Source organism: Dipteris shenzhenensis, chromosome 30 (assembly GCF_047967505.1).
Source record: "Dipteris shenzhenensis isolate YYH24624 ecotype China chromosome 30, Dip_SZ_1.0, whole genome shotgun sequence".
NCBI classification, from domain to species: Eukaryota; Viridiplantae; Streptophyta; class Polypodiopsida; order Gleicheniales; family Dipteridaceae; genus Dipteris; species Dipteris shenzhenensis.
This window is the reverse complement of record NC_141625.1, coordinates 2964041-2990287: the sequence shown is the minus strand read 5'-3', so window position 1 is coordinate 2990287 and position 26247 is coordinate 2964041. Positions and strand designations below refer to the sequence as shown.

The 26247-nt window shown below is 45.1% G+C and overlaps 1 protein-coding gene and 1 pseudogene across 5 annotated transcripts in view; one reads left to right on the top strand and one right to left on the bottom strand.

Moving 5' to 3' along the window:
* LOC147881608 (pentatricopeptide repeat-containing protein At5g10690-like) overlaps window positions 1-25956 on the bottom strand; it is a 58357-nt gene extending 32401 nt beyond the window's left edge. For 3 of the 5 annotated variants that reach the window (XM_087401591.1, XM_087401592.1, XM_087401595.1), the window contains exons 1-7: window positions 25667-25956; window positions 25374-25556; window positions 25105-25287; window positions 24591-24723; window positions 4162-4256; window positions 3750-3911; window positions 3256-3324 (exon numbers count right to left, since the gene is read on the bottom strand). In XM_087401591.1, the coding sequence (XP_087257717.1) occupies window positions 3256-3324; window positions 3750-3911; window positions 4162-4256; window positions 24591-24723; window positions 25105-25287; window positions 25374-25556; window positions 25667-25888 (1047 nt within the window). In that variant the 5' untranslated portion in view covers window positions 25889-25956. The remainder of the gene's footprint in view (window positions 1-3255; window positions 3325-3749; window positions 3912-4161; window positions 4257-24590; window positions 24724-25104; window positions 25288-25373; window positions 25557-25666) is intronic. The other 2 variants (XM_087401593.1, XM_087401594.1) reach the window with 2 other exon arrangements.
* Window positions 639-2917, top strand: LOC147881609 (uncharacterized; annotated as a pseudogene).
* Window positions 25957-26247: the final 291 nt, after the last annotated feature.

Below are 26247 nucleotides of genomic sequence, written 5' to 3'. Positions count from 1 at the left end.
CTGCTAGAGAGGAGAAAGCCTATGGCATCATTGCCCTTGGCTTAGGAGATGACTATATTCATCACATTTCTGATTTAGAGTCTCCTTCTGAAGCTTGGCAGAAGCTTGACATTATTTTTTATGCTAGCTCTCACATCTCAAAATTGTTACTTAAGATTACTTTCTTTGAATTGAAGATGGTTAGTGGCACTCCCTTGGCTGCCCATGTCAATTATATGCGGAGTCTCATGACTCAACTTGCTTCTATCAACTCTCCAATCACTACAGATGATGCAATGGCAGTATTGCTCAAAAGCATGCCTGAAGATTATGATCATGTTACCTTGGTCTTGCCAAGGTTGACCTCCAAATCATGGGATAAACAAAAAGCCTACAGTGCATCTAAGTGTCGTTAAAGCCCCTCGAGTGTGGACGACAAGAGTGCCACGTCATCCGCATAAAGAAGAATCCTTATGATGATCCCGACGTGTTGGGGTTTGTCAATGTCCTGCCTCTCCATAGGCACACTTGTGATCCTATGCGTGTGCTAGAGGGGCAGTTAGGTGTGTTAGGTGGAGCTAGATGCTTCTAGAGGATAGGGGAGAGATTCTAGGAGCTTGGTGGCCTTTGGTATGAGGTCATCTATGATGTCAGTATGGATGAAGAGGTAGCCTACATATGGCCCTCATTTCTCTTCATTCTTAGAGACAGTTCTTCATTTGTGTCCATCTTCTTGTCTCCATTTTGCTCAGCTTGCTCTTTTCCAACATGGTATCAGAGCAATACCAGCCTCCTTGAGCCTGATCCCACCACCTCATCATCATCTTCTCCTCTCTCCTGTTGCTCACTCTCACTCTTTGCATCGTCTTTTGCTCATCAGACCTCGCGACCCTCAGCTATGGCGTCTCCCCCCTCCTCTTCCTCCTCCTCCTCCTTGCCTTTTCGGAGGCCTCTTCGGTAAAAAGCAGCAGCAGCAACCACAAGACCGACTCCCTCAAGCTTCTTCCTACCTCGACATCTATGTTCCATTTCCCGATGCTCTCCTAGCAAACACTTTCTTAGCCGGTCAAGAAATGAAATGCTGCTACAAGACGTCTGTCGATGGCTTCAGTGCCGCAACATTTCACGAGAAATGTGACTTTAAGGGTCCTTGCGTGATCGTGGGCATCACTGAGAAGGGAGTCAGGTTTGGAGCCTTTAATCCAGAGGGTTACAGAAGTACAGACGACTACTCTGAAACATTTGAGGCATTCCTTTTCTACTAGGCTGCCGACGACGGATCAGACCCAGTGATGTTGAAAAAAAGTGGGAGGTAGCGGAGCTGCGTTATTCGATTATGCTAGAGGAGGCCCTCAGTTTGGGGCAGACGGGTTGCTGATAGGACCGCTGCTAGCACCGGTGATGGGTGGCTTCTCTGGTCTTGATACGAATTTGGGAGTGGGTATACTTCCGGAAGGGAAGTCGAGATTAGGACTGTCGTATGCCAAGAGGGAAGATGGAAAGGACTCGATCTTTGGAGACGACAGCAATCTAGACCATGATCTTCAGCTTCTCAAAACTCTCATCATATTAGCTTGGCTTGCTAGTAAAGCTGCCCATGTGGTAAGACCTTGCCTTGACATGGATATTTTGCTTTGCAACAAGAAGAGGCTTCTTGTCAAGCCCACATCATCCAGGAGATGATGAGTATGTTTTTTGAGCTCCACTTATATCTGCCCTAGTTGTCAAGGTACTCTGCCTGAACAGTCCTCCAAAATGATTGTAATAAAATGTGAGTTCTTTGTCCTCACCTCTGGTCACCCATGATGTAGACCATGTGTTGTCCCCTTGGTACCTCCTGCAGACTTGTGTTTGTACATGCAGGGGAGATAACCATTAGGGGGGTTTTTTGCCCTCATGGTACCTCTTGTAGACATTTTGTTTGTACATGCAAGGGAGATAACCATTGGGGGGGGTTGTGTTCCCCACTCTGTATACCTTACACCCATGGGAACCCTTGCTAGCTTGAGATCCTAGCCATTGATAGATCCATGACCACCATGAAATGGCATGTGACACCTTGTGCTAGCTGTATCCTTGACATAGCTTGAGGCAGTCCCTTGAGGGGGGGTTTGTTGGGGTTTGTCAATGTCCTGCCTCTCCATAGACACACTTGTGATCCTATGTGTGTGCTAGAGGGGCAGTTAGGTGTGTTAGGTGGAGCTAGATGCTTCTAGAGGATAGGGGAGAGATTCTAGGAGCTTGGTGGCCTTTGGTATGAGGTCATCTATGATGTCAGTATGGATGTAGAGGTAGCCTACATATGGCCCTCATTTCTCTTCATTCTTAGAGACAGTTCTTCATTTGTGTCCATCTTCTTGTCTCCATTTTGCTCAGCTTGCTCTTTTCCAACACCATGGTCTCGCCTAAAACCGGCCTGACCCTCTGCTCTGAGCCCTCTCATCTCATATCAAAGAGTAGAAGATGGAAAGCAAATAATGTGAAAAGCATTAAATGAAGAAAAGTAGGAAAAAGAGACAACGAAAACTACAATTATACCAAAGAGCGATCATACAAGAAAGAAGAGGGCAGGGGGCACATAATCTACTACATCAGAAAAGGTACATCCTTCACAGAAAAGGTAATTACCCTCGAGGTCTATATCAGAAAGATTTAGCCTTATCGTTTTCCCAACCTCTTGCAAATTGATCTGTGGCATTCAATCCTCAAATTCTTTAAACAATATGCATCAAGTGCATGGGACATTGTACGCATCATCGTCAAGATAAGGAGGGATAAACAGGTTTTGTGGTGATGACGCAATGCAGCAGTGAAATGGTCATCAGAGACTTTGACTTACGTTCACTGCGAAAATCAGAGGAATGCGAGTTACTCAGTTCTGAAGCATTCTGCCAGAATATGTTCATTCACTACCCCCACTGCCCCATTATTGGAATAGTTTTGCCCGAGAACATTAAAATTATTACTCTAAAGCCTACATGCCCTCAATCTAGACATCCCACTTTTTCTTCATCTTAGATCCAGGTTCAGTTTGAGCCCCTCTTCAGACCATCTTTGCAAGAGAGCTTGGGTAGCATCTCACAGTCCCTCCAATACGTCAGCGCAGCAACCAATGTGCTTATTACCATCGTGACTATTTTACAGGGCTCCTTTGTGATAGATATCATCAACACAGGCAAAGAATACAAAAGAAAGTATTCAAAATCATCAGAACTAAAATCACGCCAAATAGCACATGCATCAAGAAAATAGGTGATTAAAAGGGCTGTATTGTACCTGAATTAACGTAGTGTAGGTTACAATATCTGGAAGTAAATCAGATGATTCCACCCGCCGTGCTGCTTCCTGAGCAAAAGGCCAACAAACCAAAAGTTCAGTTCCTTCGTTAAGAGACCAAGCTTAATCGTGTAGGATCTGCAACTTTTGCAACAGAAAGGCAGACAACCTTACAGGTAAAATCCTCAATTCAATAGACTAATGTAAGCAGGAAGCATGCGCATAGATCCAGTTGATGAGAAAGTTCACATGTAATATTAGCTTTAGAAACCCCCAGTGCAACCCCCTACCCCCCAACCAAAAAAAACAACGCTTGATTCTGAGCTGGCTGAAGCTATCCATGCCAAATTTCTAACTTGGCAACTTGCAAACCTTCATTTCACATTTAATCTTAGTTTTAAAACCCCCCAGTGCAAAATAAAAGAAAAACAAGCCTTGAGTCTGAGCTGGCTAAATCTATGCATGCCAAATTTCTAGCTTGGCAACTTGCAAACCTTCATTTCTCTGAAAAGCTCCAGAGCCTTGGCTAAGTCGCCTCCCCGCACACATGCTAGTATAAGTGAGTTAAAAGTAATCCGTTGCGGCTGCAGCCCAAGCCTGTTTATGTCATCCATCAATTTTAAAGCCTCCAATGGATTGACAGATCTTGCATAACCCTACATATTAAGAAACAGAACCCCATGATTCAGGCCTAGCATCTCAACGTGCTCAATCAAATCAAAATCTGAACTAGATAGAGCAATTTTCCCAGAACTACTAATGTGACAACACACAAAAACGATCTATCACTCTTGGACAATATGCCATGGAACATTCAGTCACAGGAAAGCAAATGCAAGCATTTCTTTGAAAGCCATGTTATTTCCAACGACTCTAGTTACTAATCAAGAATGCCTGAGAAAAAACCTTGATAAGTATATTGTATGTGAATATGGATGGGCCCGTTCGGCTTACTAGAGAGCGGTACCTAATCAGAACTCCACGTGCACGCAACATTTCCCCTGCACTACAAACACAGCAAGGCCGTCTACTCAGCACTGTTAACAGGTAATCGTTGTTAAACACAAAATCGTTGTTAAACCACCTAGAACATATAATGTTAACCACAAAAAGTAGGGTAAATTTTACCCCAAGATGGTGGTAAATCCAGCTTATAACTTAATGTTGAGTGTTTCTTTATGATCCAGAACAATCAATAGTATCGTGGCCACAGTTTAGAGAAACACAGACTTTACTATCTTGTAGTGATGGGGAGCTACAAATAATTGAACCATGTCATCATTATTGAATTCTAGAGGAAGTCTGTGTTTATTGGCGAAACGTTGATGCTGGGAAAGTATGCAACAGAAGTATGCATGTGGGAGAGAGATGCAAAAATGCAACTAAAGAGAGTGTGAACTACAACCAGAGAGATAATGTTCTGCAGAAGCAACTGCGATGGACTGCAAGGAACAAGTGCTGGAAAAACTCTGCTGTTTATTGCTGAGAAAACCACAGCTGGAAGATATAAACCCAAGATAGAAACCTGAAAGACTCCAAACACAGGCTGAATTGCGCCTATGAATGACTCCAAATAGGGGCTGAACTGCACCTCCTAGAGGTTCAACCAATGGTAGAACTATAACTCTGAATGAATGAATATAATGGCACAAATGGCCCAATTTATAGGAGGGACGTAGGCTGCTTACTGGCCGACCTGACCCAACACAGTCTGGGTTGGCTGGTTGGCTAACTCAATCTGGTCTCATCCACTGACCCAACTAGGTCAGGTTGATTGACCCAACCCCATTGGCTGACTTGACTGGCCCCAACCAGCTGGCAATAGCCAGCCCTAAACTGCCCTTCACCAGGCCGTTACCAGGCAATAAGCCAAGCCCTATTCTAGCCTAAGCTTAACTCAGCCCTTAATCATGACTACTTGCCCTAGCTAAATTCCCCCAACTCACTGTGTATTTTACAAGAAGAATCTACCACTGTCGTTGGGTCGGCACACCCACAAATCGGCCCTCACTCCCTATAGTACAGACAGGAGATGCCCAAAACTCTAACACCCTCTCTCAACTCTTGGATGTCGACCTAAACCTAGGGAGATGGATTTTCGATGAAGCATCTATCAGGAATGATTTTCATCCTACCATAACCTTGAATTGGTATAGTGGATTTAATTGCCAATGCAGATGTTACCTAACTGCCACCCAAGGTCCTAGAACTGCTCTTAGGATGGATGGAAGCACCACTGTCCACCATCCACTCTCGAGCCGCACCTATGGTGTCGCCTCCTTACTCGAAGAAGATGGAACTCCAATGCCCATGATCTCTACATGTACAAACGTTGGGGTTGTCGTGGCTACAGCTGAGGAGCTGGTACGTTTCTCGTTACTTCGCTCAAGGCACTTCCTCTACTAGTGATCCTTCTCACCACCAGAATGGTTATAGGACTTCAAGGTCTCACAATTCACATCGAACTTCTTTCCTTAAGACTTTCCTTCTTGTTGTTATTGTTGTAACTGTTACGCCCTTTTGATTCACCTTCAAGGTCTCATGAGCCGCATCGAACTTCTTTTCTGAAGACTTCCCCTTGCCCTAGTTGTTGTTATTGTTATTGTTTCTGTTGGAACGTGGGGGAGAATAGATGCATTGTGGCAAGAGGAGTGAGAACACAAAAGATGTAGCAATGGGTATTCTATTGATTTGAGAGGGATATCCCTCTTTTATAGAAATGGAGAGAGGGTGGCCTAAATCAATGGCACCTCTCCTACATCAATGGAGGTAACTCCTGAATCATAGGAACTCCACAATCATAGGCACCACCCCATGTGGGGACCATTGCATTACATCATCACCTATCTCATCGTCTATGGCACTAAGTGTGCCTCTTCTACACACACACACACAACCATATGACTGCTAGTGGAATGCACACATGCACCTAGCAAGCCCTTGATCACACACATCCCAACAGTTTCGCCCTTTTGTTTGCGGCCAAGGCTTTCGATCCTCTACCCTATGGAGGATGTCGAACTGCTTCACCTAGTCCAACATCATCAACACACCTCCCATGTGAGAGTGTTGAGTCTCCTAGTAGCAATCAGGGTAGCAACACACCTCCCAGAGCGTGGCCCTTTGATCTTACCAGGTACTTCTACTATCTGCCGGATATCTCTAGACTTGAGCCCGCATGCTCCACCTCGAGCGTACGTAAACTCTCTGTCCAGATCTCAACTCCTTGCTGCCCTTGTAGACAGCCTAGGGTTCAGCCCTATGTCAAGCTTAGTCTGCAGCACCTTTGCTCTTCCTTTGCCTCCTGGATGTAGGCCCAAGGAAGGGGCCCTAGCTGCTCCTTGTGCTCCCCTGTGCACTGACCTGCTGGAAGCTTGAATGAGGCCAAGTGCCTCTCTTTATATAGGGCAAGATGCCACCACGGAGTTTCAAGAGCTTCGGTACGACTGTGACAACAGGACAAAGGACCAAACCTCTAACTTTTAAGGAGTTGGGTCCGTTACTACTACAGGAGGAAGCTAGGGAGAGGGAGAAGCTCTATCTCTATAACAAAGATAACAACAACGAGGCGTTGCTGGCAAAGGATAAAGCCGGCAAAGGAGAGGGCAAGCCCAAGAAGGATGATTCTAGAGATGATGAGGATACTTCCAAGAAGAGGAAGCAAAAGAAGAAGTGCTTCTATTGTGACGAGCCAGGCTATTTTGCGAAGGATTGCAAAAAGAAGAATCAAAAGAAAAATGAGTCTGACTCACATTTAGATGGTGCAACAAAACCTAAAGCTAAGGCTAATGTGGTAATTGAAGACCTTTTTCTAGTGACATCTCCATAAGTTACTGAGGTCAAATATGCAAACCTAGAATAGTGAAGATGTCTGATATTGAGATGTGGGCCGACGGGGAGTCAAAGACCTTTGTGAAGGTTAAGGGCAATAAGGAGTGCTTGGACTCTTCCAGGTGCGTGGCTATTGATACTGACATGAATGGATTCCATGGAGTGCCCTAGGGTTTCAAGTTCAAATGGATGTTGTACTTCAGAAGGGGACAGTACAAGATTACACACAGGCTATTAGTATGTGCCTCCATGAGGTGCATAGTTTGCTTTCAGAGCAAGCACATAGGCAGTACGACGTTCTTGATGTAAATGGAGAGAAAGCAAGAAGCCGGAGAGAGTGAGATCTAAACGTCGAATATGCAATAGAATAGAGTGAAGCAATACAAAGGAGGGATAAGGTTTTGTCTAAGTGACAAACCTTATCCTTCACTAACAGCAGTTAGTGAACTAACTGTGGTTAGGGAGAAAAACCTCTAAATGAGGGAAAAGTGCCCCTAACTCACTTATTGTCATTACATTGGTCACTGGCTAAAATTTATCAATAATTCTAACACCCCCCTGCAGTGCCAATGTCATGTACAAGGAAATGATCAATCACCAAAAGGAGATAAGTTCAGGGCACTGCGAAATGCCTCAAACTTCTCATGTGGAAGTGCTTTGGTCAAGATGTCTACAACATTGTCATGTGTTGACACATAGATCATACTGATCTCTCATGCATGCAACTTCTCTCTGACATAGTGATAGTGAACCTCAATGTGCTTCGTGCGAGCATGAAACACAGGATTCTTTGCCACTACTATAGCACTATGACAATCAGTGAGAATCGAAGAAGAACCCTCCAATGAAAGATGAAGATCAGCAAGCAAACGATGCAACCAAACACATTTAACTGTCGATGTGAAAGCTGCCCTGTACTCAGCTTCGCATGAGGAAATAGCCACAGTAGATTCCTTCTTGCTCAACCAAGAAATGCAAGCTTTGCCCAAAAAGAAACAATTACCACTTGTGGACTGCCTAGTGTCATAGTCTCCAGCCCAATTTGAATCACTGTAAGCATGCATCTGCAAGTCACCTACCCTGGGAAACATCAAGCCATAAGACTTTGGGCCTTGCAAGTAATCGAGGATGCATTTTACAACCTGCCAATGTGTTGTCTTTGGGCTGTGCATATACCTACTCACCTGAGATACTGCAAATTGAATATCGGGCCATGTATTTCACAAATATATGAGGCATCCAACCGCCAACTGTAAAGTGTGGCATCTACAGATTCTCCTGCATCATACATTGTAAGCCTCAGCCCTTGCTCCATGGGAGTAAATATAGGCTTGCAATCTTACATCCTGAATCTATCCAAGAGTTTTTGAACATACTTGGATTGAGACATAATGATACCACTTCTCTCTTGAATGAATTGGATCCCCAAATAATAATGTAACATGCCCAAATCTGACATGTCAAAAGTGGCTCTCAATTCAGCCTTGAAATCTGCAATTTTATCACCATTTGGCCCTGTGAGCTAGGTCATCTACATAAAGAATGATGACCAAGATTTCCCCCCCATCCTTCTTGATGTAGAGGGTACTTTCACTTGGACTATTGCTGAAACTCTTGCTGGACACAAAGGCATCTATCTTTGCATACCAAGCACGGGGAGCCTGTTTCAGACCATATAAAGCTTTATTCAGCTTGCATACCTTACGTGCATCATCTGATACCGCAAAGCCTGGAGGTGATTTCACATACACCTCTTCCAACAAGTCTCCATTTAAAAATGTGTTTTTATGTCCAACTAATGGACTTTCCAATCCAAATATGCAGCCATGCCAATAACAATTCTGATGGTTGTCATCCTGGATGTAGGAGCAAATGTCTCCTCATAATCAATGCCCTTTTGTTAAGCATATCCTTTGGCAACCTATCAATGGACCCATTAGGGTTCCGTTTAACCTTGAAAACCCATTTTGTACCGATGGCATTCTCACCTAGTGGCAAATCCACAACAACCCAAGTCTGATTTTTCTCTATGGACTGCAACTCATTATGCATGGCTTGCATCCCCAATGCACAATATCCTTTGCTTCTTCAAAAGAGTCAGGCTCCTCTTCAAGAAGAGTCCCTGCATAAGCTGTCTCAATTGAAAGAGCCCCCCCTGCATGCCTTACTGCACTACGAGTCCTGCCACGCAATGGAGCCTCAAGCCTACTCTCCCTAAGAGTCTCAAGGAGCCAATTCGGGACTGTTTTGGCTGCGTGTATCTCTTGAATCTCTTGCCTGACAACTTCATCCGCATTCTGAGGTGGTACTAAATCAGCCGGTGGCTAAATCTGGACATGTGGATCTGGAGGAGGTTGCTGTAAATTCTGAGTTTCAGCGGGGGAACCAAATGCGATAGCAAGCAACACATCATCTGAAGAAGCTGGAATCTGAAATTCAGCATGTGTATGTGCTGAATTTTCAGAGAATATAACATCTCTACTAACAAAAATCTTGTGTGTAGCAAAATTGTAGAGACGATAGCCTTTGCTTTGTGAACTATATCCCACAAAAATGCATTTGAGTGCCTTATCTAACAACTATGTCTAAACTCCACAGGCACGTGGGCATATGCAACACAACCAAAAACTCTGAAATGGTCCACTGAAGGCTTTCTCCCATGCCATGCCTCATAGGGAGTGATTGTCTTCAAAGCCTTTGTAGGAGCCCGATTCAAAATATAGTTGGCACACATGAGGCCTTCAAGCCAAAACCTCTGAGGCAACTTCTTACTTGTGAGCATGCATCTATCCATCTCCATGGCAGTGCGATTCTTCCGCTCAGCTTTGCCATTCTGTTGAGGTATAAGCCTCACTGTAAGCTGATGCGTGATGCCCTTCTCCTTCAAAAATGTCTCAAATTCATGAGACATATACTCTCCCCCTTGATCCGTGCGAAGTGTCTGCACCTTGAGTCCTGTCTCATTCTCAACCATAGCCACAAAGTGTTTGAAATGCATAAACACTTTTGATTTTGCCTTGAGACCATAGACCCAAGTGTAGTTGGTGAAGTCATCTATGAATGTAACAAAATAGAGATAACCCCCAAAAGCAGGTGTCCTCATGGGACTGCAGACATCACTGTGAATAAGCTGTAATTTCCGTGTAGCTTTCACTACACCATCCTTCTTGAAGGGAAGTCTATGCATCTTGCCAAGGATGCAACCTTCACATGCATGTGGAGGATGCAACTCTAAAGGAGGCAATGCATCAACCATATCATGCCTCTGAAGTGTCATTAAGCTGCCATAGCTCATGTGCCCATACCTGGCATGCCATAACTCCGCATTCTGCATCAGCAATGGGAGTGCTAACTGATAATGCAAGATCGGATCTTCTTTCATATAGATTAAGCTGAAAAAGACCCCGATACAAAGTGCCAAACAACATCAAGCATAGTCATTCTCTTTGTCTCTGACTGCGCACTTGTCATCATCAAAAACAACCTGAAATCCTCCTCTATTGAGTGAGGACACTGAAAGCAAATTCTTCTTTATCCCTGGCACATAGAGAACATCTGAAATTCTGAAATCTCTGCCTTCAATGGATGTGAGAATAATGTCTCCCACTCCACACACTAAATAAGAAGAATTATTCGCACAAGTCACCTTCTTTTTGGTCAATGGAAGTGATGTGCTTTGAAGCACCACTGTCAAAATACCAAGTATGAAGTGTCTCGTCGACACTGAGAGAGCATGCATCCTTTGAAGGATCATAACCGCAAGTCAAGAAAGCATATGGGTCATCATCATTAGTAGCGATAGCATCTGAACTACCCACTAAAAAATCTGAAGTGCATTGGTATGGACGCTCGTTTAGTAGCTCCACTACCACAACTTGTTGTATTAGGATTTTCACAGTCTCATAGACCCATCGGTCTTCCGAAGACTTTAATAAACTTTCTTTCTTTCTTTCTTCCACAAAGTTGACTGCAACATCTCCCCCATCATGAGAATGTGCAGCTGATGCATCTGACACAGCCATACCGAAATCCCGTTTCTTCTCTTTGGCTATGCACTTCTTGCATTCTCCAATATAATGACCTGGCTTCTTGAAATAATGACAGATGCCCTTCCTTTTCTACTTAATTGTATCACCCTTTGCCTTATTAGAGGGCTGTCCTAAATCAAGTTTATGCTGATTTGTGGGCTGATTGGCATGTGGCCTTTGCTGCCCTTTACCCTTGGGCTTGAACTTGGAGAGCATGGCATGCTCGCCAGCCCCGGTTGCCATATTTCTACGAGTCTGTTCCTCCTGCAACAGAAGTTCTACCAACTCGTGAAAAAAGAGAGGATTGCTGCCTCCCCTCAATGACAAATTCAGCGAGGTGTGGAAACAAAGATAGGACTCAGGAAGAGAGTTCAGAGTGGTGGTGATCATCTCTGAATCCGAAATGACTTCATCAATATTCAGCAATTATTCCCTCAAGTCCTGAAGCTTTGTGAGGTGAGAATTCATGGAATCTCCCTCACCCATATGCATATGGGAAAGCTCTCACTTCAGAAAGGAAACTTTGGCATCATTTCTTGCTGCAAACATACTCTCTAGTATCTCCCAAGCTGCCATAGATGTCTTGCATGACCGAATATGAGGTATAATGAACCTCTTGACAAAAAGAGAAATTACTGAAAGAGCTTGTGCATCTCTAGAGTCCCATCTTTTATGTTCTGCTGTGGGAGCTCCTGGAGCGGCTACTCCAACTACTTGTGCTGCATTTGCACCTCTACCCCTGCCTCCACCTGTAGGAGTGACAGGTGTAGCCGCTGTATCTGGTCTTGCTTCATCTCCATTGACATGATCCCAAAGATGTCTGCCAACCAAGATATTGCGAACCATGAAACTCCACAAGGAGTAGTTGGTGCCATCCAACTTATCCTCCTATGTGAGAACTCCGAACACCTCATTGGAGTTGTTCTAAGCCATTTTCACCAGATAATCTCAAAAAATAGAGCAAACTGACAAAATAAAATCCCTTCCTGGGATGTAAAATGCACAAGCAAAATCTGCCCACAGTGACAAATACTGTCACAACCTATCAAAGGCTCAAAATGCACTTCAATTATTCTGCAAATGCTCTCCAATGTCACTCAAAATGAGTCCAAAATTGCCTGCAACAGTCCCAAAATGCTTGTACACTGCCAAATTGCATCAGAATGCCAAAAGCCCCAATTTCTTCAAGGAAATTGCATCCAAAAGAGGGCAAATTGCCTGAAAGCCCCAAAAATGCAAGAAATTGCAGTGTAAAGCAAAAAGCCCCAAAAATCCCAAATTTTTGCAAGAAATTGCAACTCAAAAAGGGGCAAACTGACTGAAAGCCCCAATTTGCACTTTATCTGCAAAAGAACTAAATTCTACTGCCAATGTGTGCAAATGAGCACACCCACAATCTCAAAATGCACCTGCTTGAATCCTCAACCAATCAATGGCTCAAAATGCACGAGAGTAAAATATCTGCAAAAAAATCCCAAATGCTCAAATGTGACTCAAACTGAGTCCAAAAAGCCTGCAAAGCTCCGAAATCGCTCTTCCACTGCAAAATTGCAATCCAATTGCAAAAGCCCCAATTTCTTGCCAAAAATTGCAACCAGAAGAAGGCAAATTGACTGAAAGCCCCAACTGTTGCAAAAATTGCAATGCAAGTCCAAAAGCCCCAAACTCTTGACAAATCTGCAATCTGCCTGCAATACTTGTCCAAGAATGTATAGAAGCCCCAGATTTTTGAAAGAAATTGAGCTAAAATAGGGGCAAATTCAACAGAAGCCCCAAATTTCACCAAATGCCCAAATTTTCACCAAATGTGGTCACAGTTGACCACCCACCTGCTAGAAGCCATAGCCAAACAATGGCTTCTTGCACAATGCACCTGCAAGAACACAAAAACCAACTGTACGAAAACAGCCGTATGGCTATACAATGCAACTGACTGGAGCTGTACGGCGTTGTATGGCTGGCTAGCACAATCAGTACGGAATAGTACGGCAAGTACGTGTACAAGTACTGCAGATTTTCGTACAAACAACTGACGCAGGTACGGCAGATATGCACAGTACGGTTCTCTTCGGTACAGTCGCACGTGCAGATGTTGGAGTGTAAGAGATCTGTACAACAGTACGGCGCTGAGCAGCGTGTACCGACAGGTGCTAAAGCTGTACGGCAGATGGCTGTTGTACGGCAAAAGGAGTTGGTCGGGATAGTGATGCTGGTACGGACGTCGGCTCTGCTACGGACGACGCTAGTACGGAAGCTGTACAGAACAGCCAACTATGGCTGTACGGAAAGATGCGCAGGTAGGGAGCTTCTCACGCTTGGGCTGAAGCTTATGGGTGAGAGCAGGTCCGGGAGCTCTAGCTAAGCTTGTGGGTGAGAGCAGGTCCGAGAGCTCTAGCTGCTCTGATACCAAATGATGTAAATGGAGAGAGAGCAGGAAGCCAGAGAGAGTGAGAGCTAAACTTCAAATATGCAATAGAATAGAGTGAAGCAATACCAAGGAGGGATAAGGTTTTGTCTTAGTGACAAACCTTATCCTTCACTAACCGTATTTAGTGAACTAACTATGGTTAGGGGGAAAAACCTCTAAATGAGGGAAAAGTGCCCCTAACCCACTTATAGTCATTACATTGGTCACTGCCTAGAATTTATCAATAATTCTAACAGTTCTCGTATGTACTTGATGTCATTAATTTGTGCCTTTATAGCATGTTGTGGAGAGAATTTGCTCTTCATGTGTCTCAGGTAATGCGAGATTGGAAGGAAAGGGCCTTCTTCGAAGGTGGAAAGGAAAGTGTGGGTGCTCGAAAGCAGATTGCTGGAAGGTGATTATGGACAAGGTGTATTGATGCCAGAAGAGCACTTGCTTGAGAGTTCAGTGAGAGTTCATGGTCCAGGTTATCTAGAGATATTCTTGTGATTTCATTTCTCGAGATGGTTCTTTTGTTGCACTTTGTCGATGAAGCCAGTTGTCACCTTGCACCCAAGTAGAGGGGTGCATGTGACAATCTCTCTTCTGAGCATTGTCTGTTTACTGTTCTGCACATCTATGTGAAGCATGCTAAGTAAAGAAGTTTGTGATTCCACACACACTATGTGAGCTCTTGGGCTATTCTATCAGTCTTCCGATGTGAGTACAAAAATATGGCTAAAATGGAGATCATATTCTTTTTAATACTCGGAACATACAGCACTTCCAAAAGAGTAGCTGCATCTCTTGAGACTGAAGTGATTTCAACGTGGCCAATCCCTCTCATGGGATAAGAGGCATTATTGGCACACGTGACAATGCCTCCTTAGGTGCATCATATAAGGATTGAATAACTTTTTGCAGCAAAGAGAATTTGAAACTAATAAAGCTTCATCATGCTTCGACGGGTCATATTGGCAAATGACAACAAGTGCCCACTCATCATGAGTCATATTTGCTGCCTCATGGCTGTGTTCATGGGCATCAGAGCTTTTGTAACTGCAAGTCCTTGCTGCTGCTGCTTCTTTTTCTCCGAAGCAATGCACTTTGGACACTTGGAGATGTCATGTGCTCAAGAGGGAATAGGAAAATATGGCACATCAGAGCTTTTGTAACTGCAAGTCCTTGCTGCTGCTGCTTCTTTTTCTCCGAAGCAATGCATTTCTGATGCTAGGAGATGTCATGTGCTCAAGGGGGAATATAAAAATATGGCTCAAGGGGGAATTGTAGACCTCTTGTAAGATAAAGCAATCAAGGCATTTGCTTGAGCATTTGTCTCTTCCCATCGAATTTGATTCGGCGTGGGAGGCGCTGCGGTAGCAGTGGTAGAGGATCTAGATTTAGCAACAGTAGCACCACCCATGGAGGTGCTGGTGACAGCAGGTTCTTGTGTCTGAGAGGCAGGTTGAACCTTTGATCCCACAACAATACTTGGCAACCAACAAGTGATGCACCATGCACGACCACATAGGATAGTTGGTGCCATCGAGCTTGTCCTCAGTTGAAAGCATTCCAAGCAAACCATTGCTTGCCATTGCAAAAATCCCCAAAAAGAAATGTGCTCTGGAAATACCAGAGCCTCAAGACTCACCCCGCTTCAGGCTCAGCTCTAGTTCCAGTCTCAGCTCCCTCTACATCTACGATCAGTGACATACTCATGCCACAGGATAGAGAGGGCATAGCAGGTGGGGAGAGATCCCAACCGAGAGCAACCCCTGATCATACGGTTCCATGACACTCAGGCACGACTTTCAGCTCTATGACGCAGGTCAGTCCTTCGAGACCAGCCAGAGATCTCTATGGATGAGGACCTCACACCTCTACAGGTTGAGGAGAGGCGCTCTTTGCTGCAGCAGTGGGATCAGGCCCGAAAGGAGGGGAAGTGGGCAGTGGTACAAGAGGGACGACTTCTTACAGGCCCCCGTAGGGCACCTACCCCCTCCCCTACATAGGGAAGCGGGGTCTCTGAGACTCAGATATCTGAGACCCAGTTCTGCACCATTTAAAACTGTAATGGTACCTTATGGTCAAAACCTCTCGGAATCCTATACAGGCCACGACATAGTCTTTTATACAGAGACACATCAGAGTCCAGAGCGCCCTCTTCCAATTGTCAGCGGGTATACATGGGAGTCTACCTACAGAGATGAGACGAGGGGTACAGGAGGAGTTCGAGGTTCAGGTGGAGTTGCAGTCCTTTTCAAATCCACACTTCAGGGGACCATTTCAATAGAGCAAAGAGATACACATTCCAGATTTCTTTGGATCCGGATTCGACACATGGACAGCCGGGATCTGTTTGTCGCAGTTTGCTACTTCCCCCCTGAGACCTCCCACTTTGCCAGAGATATCCGAGGTGAAGATAAGACATCCCCATTTGCTGCCCTTTATCAGTCCATCGTTGACTTCTCTAGCCGTGGAGAAGTCCTTCTAATAGGGGACTTAAACACGAGGACAATGGCCCGTCAGGTACCACTTCATGACTTCAAAGATGATTCCACTCTACTGCCAGATATTGACCTTGAGGAGGCAGGTATGCTACCGGTTTTGACTAACAGGCGAGGTCCATTCTCATCTTATGGGTAGGCCGTTTTAGACCTCGGCAGGATACATGATCTCATTATCTATAATGGTCTTGACAGATGGCCTGCCTCAGGTGGTTTCACATGCTTTCCGCATGGGGGGGGCTCCAGTGTTGTTGATTACATCATGGGATCCCCTGTAGGGTGTCTTCACATCTCGCACTACTAACTTCACTGTAGCACCTCTCCCCGCAGGGGCTGATCATACATACCTTTTCTTTAGCATCTCCACCTCCCTTCGCACAGCACCTCCCACCCCACTCAGTGCTTACTCCACTTACCATGATATACGCTTTGATCGGGATCACTCACCTTCTTACTCTGGCCGTCTGCACATACTTCTCGCTTATATTGACTTCATACCCCTTTTAGAGGATCGTGCTGCCCTTGTCACCTGCTCACTACACGAGGCTACCATTCACGCTTTCCCCCACACCACCCGCTCCACCTATCCACCACCCCCTGGAACCGTACCCTGTAATAGTTGGTACAATGATGAGTATAAGGCTTTACGCCGTCAACTCAGATTCGAAACCAAAAACAGTCTTCCGAGCGCACCAGATACGCTACGTGTATACCGTAGACTGGTACAGAGGAAGAAACTAGACTTTGTTCGTCAGAATGAGGAGGAGCTACTGAACATTTTGTTTAGTGGAGATTTCTAGAAGGACGGTCCCCTCCGCCACGCACTGACACTCAGATCTGGTTTGATTATGCACGCACACTTTATGACATCCCAAATCAACCAGTCCCTAACCTCACACATGCCTCGTCCCACATCTTGCACCCTCTTCACTAGAGGAGGGATAAAGGATGCCGCAATGAAACTTCATAATTGAAGCGGAAACGCGTGAAGGAGAGTAAGACTAACCACAGGAATGGTGGGTGTGAATCCAGAGACGAGGGCACACCACAACCCTCAAGAGTATATTAGAATAGGCATTAGGGTGGAACCGGTTCAGAGTGAACCGTGTTCACACTGTAACCTGTAATAAAAAAATGTATATGAGGTGGCACAAGGCCTTAACCCCAACAACCTCCCACCTGAAGGCAATGTGCTTTAAAACAAAAAAAAAAAAGGAATTACAGCAAGTACATATAAAATGTACAGGGCCTATCCAACACCCATCAGTGCCCTGCAATGTGCAAACCGCTCTGCTCGCAAGGTCTTAGTGAAAAGATCAGCAGGGTTATCATCAGTATGGATTTCGACAAGTTCTAACAACTTGTCATGCAATACCTCACGAATAAAGTGGTACTTAACATCAATGTGCTTGGTCTTCTGATGAAAGACCGGATTCTTTGCCAACATAATAGCACTCTGGCTATCACAATGCAAAGAAGGAATATCCCCTAAAAAACCCAAGTCTCCCACCAGACATGAAAGCCATATGGCCTCCTTGCAAGCCTCAGTGGCTGCAATATACTCTGCCTCCGTGGTAGACAATGTTGTGCATCTCTGTAACCTGGATATCCATGAAATGGCACCACCTGTGAAAGTAAACACGTAGCACGTGGTGGACTTACGATTGTCTACATGCCCTGCATAATCTGAATCTGTGTATCCATGCACTTGTGCATCTTGCTTGCCAAAACATATGCACACATCTTGAGACCCCTTAAGGTATCTCAATATACCCTTAATTGCCTCCCAATGCCTCTTACCGGGGTTAGCCATATATCTACTGACCACTCCCACTGCAAAAGCAATATCTGGTCTAGTAGCAACCATGGCATACATCAGACTGCCACATGCAGAAGCATAAGGAACCTTGGCCATATTAGCCCTTTCATCATTTGACTGAGGGCTGTCCTTTTGGCTGAGTTTCAAATATGGAGGCAATGGTGTGCTCAAAGCCTTCCCCTTATCCATATTGAACCTCTCCAGAACTTTGCCAATGTACTCTTTTTGAGAAAGATAGAGTAAACCCTTTGACCTGTTCCTCACAATCCGCATACCAAGAATGTGATTTGCATCACCAAGATCTTTCATATCAAAGGTTTTGTGCAGTTTTGCCTTCAAGGCATTCATATCAATAGATGACTTCCCAGCAATAAGCATATCTTGCCTTCAAGGCATTCATATCAATAGATGACTTCCCAGCAATAAGCATATCATCCACATAAAGAATGAGTATAAGAAGACTACCATCTCTTGTCTTCTTAGTGTAGAGACAATGATCATGATCAGACCGTCTGAATCCTTGTGCTTTCATGAAAGCATCAAACTTGTGATACCACTCTCTGGGTGCCTGCTTGAGGCCATAGAGACTCTTCTGCAATTTGCATACAAGCCCTTCTTTTCCCTTGACTTGATATCCCTCTGGTTGCTGCATATAAATATCCTCGTGAAGGTCTCCATGAAGGAAGGCCGTCTTCACGTCCATTTGGACAAGATCCATGTCCTGACAGGCAACCAAAGCTAAAACAGTCCTCAATGTAGTCATCTTGACTACAGGAGAAAAATTTCATCAAAGTCAACTCCCTTTTCCTGCTTGAACCCCTTAGCAACTAATCTTGCTTTGTACTTGGGCTTAGCATCCCCTGGAGTGATCTTCAACCTATAGACCCATTTGCATGGTAGGACTTTCTGGCCTGCAGGCAGCTGCACTAGATTCCATGTCTGATTCTTCTCAAGAGATTGCATTTCTGAAGCCATGGCTTTCTGCCAATTCTTTGCGTCTTCCCTCTTCATGGCTTCTTTAAAGCACGAGGGCTCACCACAATCTGTCACCATGATGTAATCATCAAGTGCATTCACCCCTGGAACAAACCTATCAGGCATCCGAGACACCCTGGTGCTCCGCCTAACCCAACCATCTTGATTAGGTGGCTGATTTACTTGCAGTTCCTGCATATTTTGGGGCTGTACAGCCTGCTCTGGAAGCACATCTTGCTGAATCTCAGGCTGCATTTGTGGTTCTTCCTGTGGAGGATAATATGGAGCATTAAAAGCCGGAGGTGGCTGCTGATTTTGACCATTTTGGACAGCATTTTGATTGGCATTTTGTGGTTGTGCTGAAGGTCCTTCCTCCTCAAAAATGACTCTTCTCACTCCAATGGTATTGATAGGCTGTTTTTGCATCCTATCTTCTCGAAAAATCACATCATTGCTCCTCACAATCTTGTGAGATTCACAGTCCCACAACTTGTAACCCATCTCTCCATTGTCACCATACCCAAGAAAAATACACTTGCATGACTTTGGGTCTAATTTGCTGCGTATTTCCCTTCTGATATGCATAAAGGCCTGGCAGCCAAACACCCTGAGATGTTTGTAAGAGGGTGGCTTTCCGGACCACACCTCCTCAGGTACCTTCAAATCCAAGGCCCGGTTGGGTGACCTATTGATGAGATGTACTGCTGTCTTAACAGCTTCTGCCCAAAAACCATGGGTCAATCCTGCTTGTGAGAGCATGCTAAGAGTCCTCTCTTGAATGGTCCTATTTGCCCTTTCAGCCACGCCATTTTGTGGAGGATTGTAGGGAGCGGGCAACTCCCTCTTTATCCCCTTCTCATCACAAAATGTAGTAAATTCCCTTGAGAGGTATTCCCCTCCAATATCAGACCTGAGGCATTTGAGCTTCTTTCCTGTCTGATTCTCAACAAGTGCCAACCAAGTCTTGAAGACTTTGAACACATCACTCTTATGCTTAATGGGATAGACCCGTATCTTCCTTGATGCATCATCAATAAAGGTGACAAAATACTTGACACCGCCCAAAGAAAGATTGGGCATTTCACATACATCTGTATGTACTAAAGTTAGGACTTCTTGCTTAACATTTCCAGCCTTTTTATGGGCTGATTGCTTATGTTTGCCATAAATACAGTGATCACATGCTGAAAAATCAGAAAAATTAAGTCTCGGCAAGTAACCCAAAGAAGACAATATTTTCATTCCTTTCTGGCTTATATGGCCCAATCGGCTATGCCACAATGAAGTGTGTGGCTGCTCGGTCACATGGATTACATTAGTATCAACACCCTCAACATACAGTGGATACAAGGTGCCTGATTTGCAGCCCTTGGCCATAACCATATTTCCCTTAAGCACCTTCCACATAGAATGACCAAATTGGGTGAGATACCCTGCATCATCAAGTTGCCCAGTGGATATCAAGCTCTTCCTGAGCTGTGGCACATGTCTCAAATTGTGCAATACAAATTCAGAACCATTTGGGAAATTTAGATGCACGTCCCCAATACCAACAACATCACAGGCATAATCATTCCCAAGTTTCACGCATCCTTTCTTCCCTGCATCATACAAAGCAAACCACTGCTCATGAGGAGTAACATGATAGGATGCACCTGAGTCTAATAGCCAATCCTGTGCATATGAGCCATCATTGGCCACAAGAAAAGAACTATCACCAAAGGAGGCAACAAGTATGACATCATCATTATCTTCATCACTGCTAATCACTGCATTGAGCTCCTCAAGTTTAGCCTTGCCCTTGGTGTCTTTGGCATCTCTTTTCGCATCTTTGTCCTCTTCTTTTCTTTCCTTATCCTTGCCTTTGTTTTTCAGCTTAAAACAGTCCCTTTTAATATGCCCCTTCTTATGGCAATAGTGGCATTCAAGGTCCTTCTGAGGACGGGACTGACTGCGAGATTTCCCTTTATTTTGGTTTTCCCCTCTATTTTGCTGCCTACCTCTGCCCACAGCCAATGCACTTGCATTTTTATTTTCAATGCTATTCTTACGCCTCACCTCTTCCTGCAGAAGAGCGCTTTCCACATCTTGGCATGACAATCATGTGAAAGCAGGGGCTGAATTGCTTATGGCTGTAGCAAAAGTATCCCAACTGTCAGGGAGGGTACTCAAGAGAAAAATGGCCTTCACCTCATCATCAAAATTCATTTTCTGATTTGTGAGTTGGCTGAATATAGAGTGAAACTCATTTAGGTGAAGTGAGAGGGCTGTCCCCTCTTTCATGCTTAGTTTCATAAGCCTCTTCAACCAAAACACTTTACTAGCTGCACTCTGACTCTCGAAAAGGGACTCAAGTTTTTTCCATATGCTATAAGCGGTGGCTTCATTCTCTACATTGAAGTAGATCTTCTTTGAGATGGTCAAAAGAATGGTACTCTTGGCCTTCTCATTCATGGTTTCCCACTGAAGGTCACTAACTTCATCGGGCTTGATCCCTTTATACTTGATAGGCATATTTTGATCTTTCTGGACCAACACATTATATATTTGGTTCTTCCAATAAGAGAAATTTGCATTCCCCTCCAACTTCTCGATGTTTCAGTAGTTGCCTTCGTTGCTTGAAGACATAGTGATAAGCTGAAGTAGAAGCAAATAAATACACCTAAGGCACAGAGAGCCTCAAAGTCACGTGCTGTGACTTAATGCAATGTTGTCCACTCTCCAAAACTGATTGCAAAATCTCGTCTTTTGTCACTGCATTTGACACATAGACATGTAAATCCCCTTCCAAAACTGTTTACAGCGGCCAATAACACCAATTTGAGCAAAAGCCCTTAGTTTTGGCGTCTATTGAAGAAAATTACGGCAAATAGGCACCCACAAGTGCTTACAAGCACTCTAGCGTCAAAAGCCCCAAATTTCTTGCATGAAATTTCTCCAAATTCGGAGAATGCACCACAATGTGCACCCAATCCTCAAGTTTCTGCCCAGAATATGCAGTGGTGCTCCCAATTCCAGCTGACCAATGCCGGGCCAAAAGAAAACGCGGGGTTCATCGAACCTTCGTCGAATGGGCCAGCCATGAGATGGTTTGCTCCATAGTTGAAGCGAGAGGAGCAAAGCTGTAGACGTTTTCTTTCGAACGGGGATCCACTCCTGTAGCATAGAAAGTGAAGGCTCTGTGTGTTGCTCTGCTGCGCAGCAGCACTTGCGGCAGCCGATCACTTGCCTTACTCCCCTGAAGACCTCGAGTCAGAGAGCAGGCTCTCCGCGCTATTTGACGCCTGGAACGTGGCTGATAGGGCTCCGCTATTTGACGCCTGGAACGTGGCTGATAGGGCTCCGCTATTTGACGCCCGCTTTGCAGACCTCACGAACGAAGAGTTCAAATCATCGAGCTTCTTCGGTCTGAGCCGTTGCAGGGCATCACAGGAAGCGGCAGCAAAGCGTGCGCAAAGCTTGCTTCATGGGGGGTGCGTAAAGCCTGCTTCACGAGCTATATGCGAAGATGAAAGACTCGCTCTGATACCAGTTGAAGCGGAAACGCGTGGAGGAGAGTAAGACTAACCACAAGAATGGTGGGTGTGAATCCAGAGACGAGGGCACACCACAACCCTCAAGAGTATATTAGGATAGGCATTAGGGTGGAACCGGTGTATATGAGGTGGCACAAGGCCTTAACCCCAACAATAATGGCCGAGCAAAGGATCATGAGGGGCTATGCACTGAGTTCATTGCATATGGGATTAACCTCCTAGCCCCGATCTTAGCAAAGCTTTTTAATGAAGCTGTCTGTTTGGGATTTCCACACACTTGGACCATTAACACTATCTCACCCATCCACAAGGCAGGGGATCCCATGAGCCCAGAGAACTACAGGACCATTATGATTGGACATGTCATATCCAAGATTTATGCATCAGTACTTGACTCCAAGGTTAGCAGACTTACAGAATGTCGAGGACTTAGAGCAGCAGGACTGGCCGGATTCCGGCGTGATCATGGAACCATGGACCACATCCTCACACTCAGATGTATCATCGAGGAGGCGAGGTCACGAAAGCAGAGGGTTTATTGTTGCTTTGTGGATTTCCGCAAGGCATTTAACACGGTTCCAAGAGCCCGCCTCATAGGGCGCCTACAGGACTTGGGCTATGACCAAGAGATCATTTGGGCTGTCATGGCACTTTACGAGAGAGTTTCTGGCATTGTTCGGACAGGATCCGAGTGGACAGACGAGATCATGAGCACCATCGGGGTCAAACAAGGGTGTACTTTGTCGCCTATCTTGTTTGGCCTCTACATTGACGAGCTTGAGACAATGATGCAAACACAGGGGGGTGTAGGTTGCTCTCTTGCCGGCACGCTGATCCAGATTCTACTCTATGCAGATGACGTGGCTCTCTTGTCTTCCTCAGCAGAGGGGCTTCAAAGACACCTAGACACACTACAGTCCTTTTGTGAGTCTCATGATTTGCAGATCAACTTGGGTAAAACCAAGGCCATGATCTTCAATACATCTCGATCCATCATGCGTCAAGAGCAGTTCACATTTGCGGGGTCATCTGTTGAGATAGTTTCATCATACACTTATCTTGGGATTATCTTTTCTGGGCCTAGCTTCACTATGAGACCCGTGATGCAGGCACGCTTGAGTCGAGGGTATGCTTCATTGGCCAGACTAGAGAGGCAGTGCTTCCGCTCATACTTTCAGGATCCATGCACCAAGGGGTTGCTTTTTGACTCCTTGGTTCGCCCAGCAGGGATGTACAGCAGCCCTTGTTGGGGACCAGGCTTGTCGGATACAGAGTAGGCCCGTGTGGAGCGGCTACAGGTTCTCATGTTATCACGGATGATTCGTGGTAAGTCATCCGTTCCTCACCAGATCATTCAGGCTGAGTTTGGGTCACCCCCTTTACAGCTAGATGCTGCATTTCAGGTCATCACATATCTGTACTGAGTTAGGGAATATGGGGATTATACCTCCGGGCCTAGCAAGCTACCATGGATAGCTCTTTCCTCTTCTATGGCACTTGCAGCAAGAGGAGACCATAGGTGCTGGTATGCACGTACAAAGAGATGGTTTGAGCGATTGGGACTCAACATGGATAGACTACCTCCCTTCCAGTACAGCATGGATGCTCCGTTTTCTCCCCTCTTATCACACGAGGTCATCCAAGTTATCCATGAGGATCTATTTTAGCTACACATATTTCGGACCTGGTTGGGACCGAGTGAACTCCCAGTGAAGCTTAGCTTCTACAAAGATCACTTCTTCCATATCACAGCGAAGGGTTTCATTGACCCACCAGGATACACGCAGATTCACGTAAATGCTGAAGTTTGATGCTACACTTTGTAGAGCCCTCAAAGGTAGCCTCATTTATATGTGTACTGCGAGGCCGCACATTGCCATACTACATCACTAAGTCTATTTAGCATGCCCCACAATCGCATGCATTGGAATGCATCTAGAAGAGTCCTCATGTCAATGGTGCTCTCACTTTTGGTGTATTCTATGCAAACTTTAAGCTGAGTTGCATTCATTGGTTCAGATTAGGTGGGAGACTGTCTAAGGTTGTCACTTACTCTTTAAAGCTAAGATTCAAATTCTCAACTAGAGAATGATCGAAAAAATATGCTACATGTTTGAATAACTCCGGAGTTTTAGAAGCACAATCATAGAAACAAGAATATATATTAACAAGTATGCTTTCAATGAAGTACTGAAGGAAGTACAAGAAGACTAAAAGAAGTTCCAAATCCACCTGCGTCAGCAAAAGCGTTGAGTAAAGTGCGGAGATGCACCTCTGTCAATGCTGGCTTTCCTGGAGCTTTCCCTTTCTCTATGGATTCTACCATCTCAAAAGCCTCATCCAACATCCCACACTCGCCAAGTCCCTTCATCAGGATCATACAACATGATATCAACAAAACATCACAAACGTTGGAATGGCCAAACTTCTTGAAAACGACCTTCATCATCGATTGCAAGATTCCTCTACTAAATTGAATTCTCACATTTTTAACAGCTGCCCTTTCTCGACTTGAGTTATGCAGCTAAATACAATGCAAGAGACTAGGGGGAGGAAGAATGGAATAGCTAAACTTCTTGAAAAGGACCTTCAGCATCGACTGCAAGATTCCTCTACTAAATTGAATTCCCTCATTTTTAATTGAGTTGCGCCGCTACATACAATGCAAGAGACTAGGTACGGAAAAGATGGCGCTTGCACTGGAACCCAATGTCACAGGTCTTGTACTAAGTTCAGTAAAACCCACTTTTAAGAGAATGGTATAAGTGATGCTATCGACTCCACAGCTCCCTGGCTGCAGCATATTGTCATACATAACAAATGCTCGAGTGACATCGCCACAATGCACGCAAGCTGCCAGCGCGGAATTCATTACTACTCGATTAGGTTTGATGTCCTCCTTTATGGCATCGTCCAACAATTGAAGAGCCTGCAACAGACCGGCAGTTAGCAAGTAGAAGGAACAAACCTCCGAACGGATCAGCATCCAATGAGAGCTCGTTTCTTCCCACTCACTGCATCAAGTTGACGCCTCTTGGTGAGTTCAACAATTCTACGAGACAGCAAGCGCTGGCGATAGTTTTTACTTTTCTTCGTCCAGAAAGGGAAGACTTTTTCGGTCGCAGCGGTGTTGCCGTCCTTTTTCTGCTGTAGGAGTTGCTCTTCGGGGCGAAAGCAATAAATATCCAAGCTTTTGGACTGATGAAAACAGCGATGGAGGTGAATTGAGAGAAAATGAAAGAGAGGAAGCGTCTAAATGAGAGAAGGAAGCAATGCGATGGGATGCGAGAGAAGAGGAGAAAGCTTACAGGGGGGGAAGAGAAGGAATGGTGGCGAGAAGGCTTGAGAGAGGAGGTGAGAGAGTCGAGGTCGTGGAGCGCCATAGCCGGAGCTGCAGAGCTCGTTTGACATTCAACAGAACAAAGCCTCCTCCTCTTTCTTATCTTCAAAATCTTTTGAATTAATAATCTCTGCCCTTTTTGCACTTTTTCCTTTATCCTCGCTTTTGCCCCCCTTCCTTCACCCCCCATGGAGGCTTTCGCCCCCGCTTCTCGTGATTCACCCTAGCCAGCCACGATCATCAGACTGCTAATTTATCTCACCAGGAGATGGAATATGCCAATAATGGACACACACCTTTGGTGTCTATTTGCAGGTGTTTGCAGGCCCATCCCACCTTTTGGAGGATGGCCAGCGGGTGGTGTAAACCCTACGTCGGGTTCACACCACCTTCCCCACCATAGAGGAGAATACAAAGCAAGAGGATGGCCACTAGGTGTGGTGGTTCACACATAAATGAACTTTTTCCAAACCTCTCACACTCACCATGCATCCTCAGCACACATTACGAGTTGATTCAATACAAGTTGATTCTGTTTGTCCATGTACT